Raw genomic sequence first — 4,449 nt, 5'->3', positions numbered from 1 at the left:
AGGCGTTTCCACCAAACATCTCTTTCCAGCTGGAGAGCCACACTCCTATTCAATAAAAATATTTTTGTTGGCCTATAAAAATCTTTAATGGTTTAGACAGAATGAAAAGGTTAGCCAAAAGAGTCAGATATATGGAATTGTAAAAATATAAGGTTTCTGTTCAATATCCTTGTGTAAAAGTGCCAAAGCATCAGTCACAGCCACATTTATGATTTATGAGTTGAACAACATGGACATGAGCAATGGGAAAAAAAGAAAAAAAAATGTAGATACATATAATGTTGTCAATATACTGACCAACTTATGTCTAATGTGTTGAGACACTATTACGATAAATCATTTGAAATAGCATAATCAAAGGCCTGAATAACTTTTGTAAAGAAAACACCTTGCCATGTGTTGAAAAGTGTAAGAAAAAAGACTGGATGGGAGATTTTAAAAGAGGCTACAATGGACAATTTTTGCAATGAAGAGATGTGATAAAAATGCGGCTACTATTCATGGGGCCTCCCATTCACAGTGCACACAAAGAAACAGAGTGTCCCCCCCCCACCACAACACTCAATTTGCTAAAACAAGACACTGCGGTGATATTACCCTGACCGCCATCTCCTCGTAGAAATTCATCTTCATGATAAAATATACCGCCTGTGAACACAAAGGACAAGATGGCGTTACATCTCGTCTCCCAGCCCTCTGATCTGTCCACAGCAGGCTTCAAAGATAAAGAGCTCTTTATACATAATACATTGTACAGAAGCAGCATAGATAGGGCCACTGTAGAGGGGAGGGGAGGAGGGAGGTGGGCAGAAATGGAGAGAGGGAAAGCAAGAGAGACAAGAGAAGAAGTCGGGGGGATAGATGGAGAGAGAAAGAAAGAGAGCGAGAGAGACACAGAGTGAGAGAGACACAGAGAGAGAGAGAGAGAGAGAGAGAGAGAGAGAGAGAGAGAGAGAGAGAGAGAGAGAGAGAGAGAGAGAGTGGTTAAAGGGACTTTGTATCAAGGGGAGGACGGTAGTCTCTTAATACACCAGCGCAGACAAGGGCCAAGAAAATCTATGGTAGACAAGCAGGGAGCTAATGGAGATGTATGATGGCCAAACACTCTCCTCTGGATTTCATAATCAATGACAGCACTGCCAGAAGTGACAAACAAAAAGCCAGAGAATATTCAGCGGTGCACTCAACGAGGCGTCGCACACCAAACGTGTCGGCCAACCACTGGGGGCACATTTCAGGAGCAAACTGGAGAGTCGGCCATAAAAGGGATTCATATCTCAACATGTCTTTTTTAATAATGACAGGGAAGTGAAGGAGGAGAGGAAGGGGAAGGAAGACAAAGGCTTGAAAGGAGGTTGTAAATTCAGCTTGATGTTTTGAGATGAGGCTTTGTGCATGTCACATTACACATGATAAGGTCCACAGGAGTGAGAAAGGAATAAGACAGCGAGAGAGAGAGCCTTCTAAAGTCGTATGAATTGAGAGAGAGAGAGAGAGAGAAAGAGAGAGAGAGAGAGAAAGACAGAGAGAGAGGGAAGAAGAACAGAATCTCTCAGGGCTAATTCAAAACAGTGCACTGTAGCAATTTTGAGTGATTCAAATTAGTGCTCGTCTGTTTCCAAATGAGACCAAACAGCCTCTTTTGAGCCCATATGTGTGTTGTGACACATCCTTCATCGTTTATTTCAACACCCCTCAACCCCACCACCACCATTCACCCCCCCCCCCCCCCCCCCTTTCCATTTCTTGAACGCCTCCCAAACGGCGGCTGGCAGTTATGCTTTAGCAAACAGTCAATTTACAGGCATGATAAATAGCTTGTTGTGATACGTTTACAAAACTCAATCCAGGGGAAAATTATACGTGAGTGCGCTGGGTATTGGATCCGGTATCAACAATCTGTTCAATTAAGAAGCAGTTGGAGGCAATATGCTGAAAATGGGGCCTTGTTTTAGTAAAGCACATACATACACACAAACTCCTCTACTCTTTCCTTCCCTCTATTCCTCTCCACGCTTTTTTTCTATATACATCCCAGGAGTTGCGACATAGATAGAATTCCTTATCATATTGCATCATATTTCCTAAGTGCTAATTTCCCAATGTGTAATGAGTGAATTATATTTCTTAAGGTCAGACGCAGGGACTTAGGGATATAGCAATTGAATTCTAATGCAGGCTATCATAACATAATCAATGTATCTATAGCCATTCCAGGCGCTGGCTTACCTTCACCATTTGTCTGAAACGTGCCCTTGCTGTGAAGCCCCGCCATATCTTCTGTATAATGATTGCCTTCTTGTGCAGATGGCTGTAAAAAAAAAGTCAATTTGGGGAAAGGATTGGACGTGTATTAATAGTAGTTGAAATGAAGGAAAACACTGAAAAAAGTTATGCTGATACACATGAGAGGAAATCAAATTGTGCATATCTTTGTTTGATATTTAGCTCATCTGTTTATGCTCACTTATTATTTAATTGAATCTAAAAACTTTTACTTTTACTTTTTCAAACTTTCTAGAAATATGACAGATCTGCAACAAAAAAGACTAAAAGCTAAAATAATTGAATAAATGTACATAATTCAATTTAATTAATGAAATCACAAAATTACCTAAAATCACGACTGCGATAATAAAATAGTTTATTTCCCCCCTGACATACAAAAAATAAAAGAGTGCTTTTGTTTTTTGCATACAAAATATCAGGTTGTAAAAGGACTTCAATTAAAAGGTCAGGGCAACATTAAGCTTACAAACACACGCTCTCACAAAGACACACACACACACACACACACAGAACATTTCTGCTCTTCCAGGCTTTTCGATCATGTCCGATGAGCCTTTCACCCCCCGTTAGTCGGCGGCACACATTTGTATTCATCTTCAAACATACTCTAAATGCAAGTCCACTGCGATTCTCTGCCTTCAGTGAGGCCATCAATTTCCAAAAGGCCATTCATATGCCCAGAAAATCAATGCTTATAGTGGGGAAAGCACAACCCCAGAGTTGCACTTAGGCAGCTAAAATTGTTGCTAATTATCCACTTAACGCATTGATCAATTAACTAAAGTAATCTGAATTAACCTACTGTCTGGAAGTTTGTCTGCTGACCCTGCAGAATGGTGCTGGGGTCACCGTATAGGAACAAGCACAGACATAGGGACATTCATTTCTCTGTGTGTGAAAGGAGCACAGAGTGCAAGCGACATTTATTCCTCGAGGCCATTTGCAAAGCTCCAGAAGTGGGATAATTATGAGAGTGGGCTAGTATCTGGGTTTCCCATGAAATTAACACTTAGGAGTCCTGCCTGAATGTTTTTCAACCCCTGGGGGGGTAAAGCAAACCTCAAATTGGTGTATAAAATATTAAGGCTTGTATTCTTTTTTGCCTATGGCATATGAAGGAGTAGGCATACCAAACTCTCTCGTTTACAGATTCAAATTAGACTAACACACACTCATCACACAATAGGCTAACGTTACTGTACACTCATACCTGAGGTAAGCCCGCACCTTGCAGGCTCTGAACCAGCTCTGAATCTGAGTGGCGGCCTGGTTTTCCCTCGGTCTGTTCTCCTCAGCTTGACTAGGCACATAGATAGATAATGACAGTGTACTGTGTATATTAATACGCCACACAACTATGACGTCAGTGTATCTGCACTCGCAAGCAACATTCTCTGTTGTCTCCATTTTTTTTAGCAACGGCTGCTTCCTGGTTAGTTATACTGGTTAGTGTCAAATATAGGATAGCCAAGGCTATGTACAAACATGACAAGCTATCGAGCAAGGTTAACTGAGGAAAAACATGATGCTAGCTTTTGTTGATAATTCGGGCTAACTTTGGCTAACGTTATGATTTGGGTTCAACGTCCAAACTTAACAACGGCCACGATGGTTTTCTATATTTTAATAAAACGTACATATGTAAAACATACCCGTATCTGTAGAAGTATTCCCTTTTGAACTCTTCAACTTCACTTTGTATTTTCAGCAGCTCCGCCATGTTTCTTTGCAACGGCGACAGTTTACTGGTTGTCTTGACAACACAGCAGCGTCCCAGGGTGGTGGCGTTCAAAGTCATCTAGGAAGTAGGACCTTTCTTCATAACATTATGAACATTGGTACTGAACCCATCGTAACAAAGATACTTTGAAGACAAGTCAGAAGAGTATCTGCCTACAGATGATGTTGTCCATATTTGTCGAGATTATCTGTGAGGTTTAATGCACCTGCTGAGTCTATCTCATGTAATCAGGAGTCAGTTTATGGTGGGGTTTTTTTCCCATTGTTTTGCATCTTATTTTGAGCCTGCTGAAACAGTGTTTACAGTGGCCGACATATTTTAATTCATTTGGTATATGATTAAAACGTTGTATTTATAAATATATATCTCAGCATTACGTCAGCATTCAGTATATTTATTTTTATATTTTTGATGGACAG

The 4,449-nt window shown here is 40.6% G+C and overlaps 1 protein-coding gene across 1 annotated transcript in view; it reads right to left on the bottom strand.

The window, feature by feature from the left end:
* The window catches only part of spata17 (spermatogenesis associated 17), a gene marked incomplete at both ends in the record, with an annotated part of 23,291 nt that extends 19,282 nt beyond the window's left edge, over positions 1–4,009 (bottom strand). Inside the window, 4 exons of the mRNA XM_084012191.1 lie at positions 598–648; positions 2,230–2,311; positions 3,500–3,589; positions 3,942–4,009. Coding sequence (XP_083868317.1) covers positions 598–648; positions 2,230–2,311; positions 3,500–3,589; positions 3,942–4,009 — 291 coding nt within the window. The remainder of the gene's footprint in view (positions 1–597; positions 649–2,229; positions 2,312–3,499; positions 3,590–3,941) is intronic.
* Between the last annotated feature and the right edge of the window lie 440 nt (positions 4,010–4,449).

Source organism: Eutrigla gurnardus, assembly GCF_963514095.1.
Source record: "Eutrigla gurnardus genome assembly, chromosome: 1".
NCBI lineage: Eukaryota > Metazoa > Chordata > Actinopteri > Perciformes > Triglidae > Eutrigla > Eutrigla gurnardus.
The sequence above is the reverse complement of the archived record's forward strand: the minus strand, read 5'-3'. Positions and strand labels throughout refer to the sequence as shown.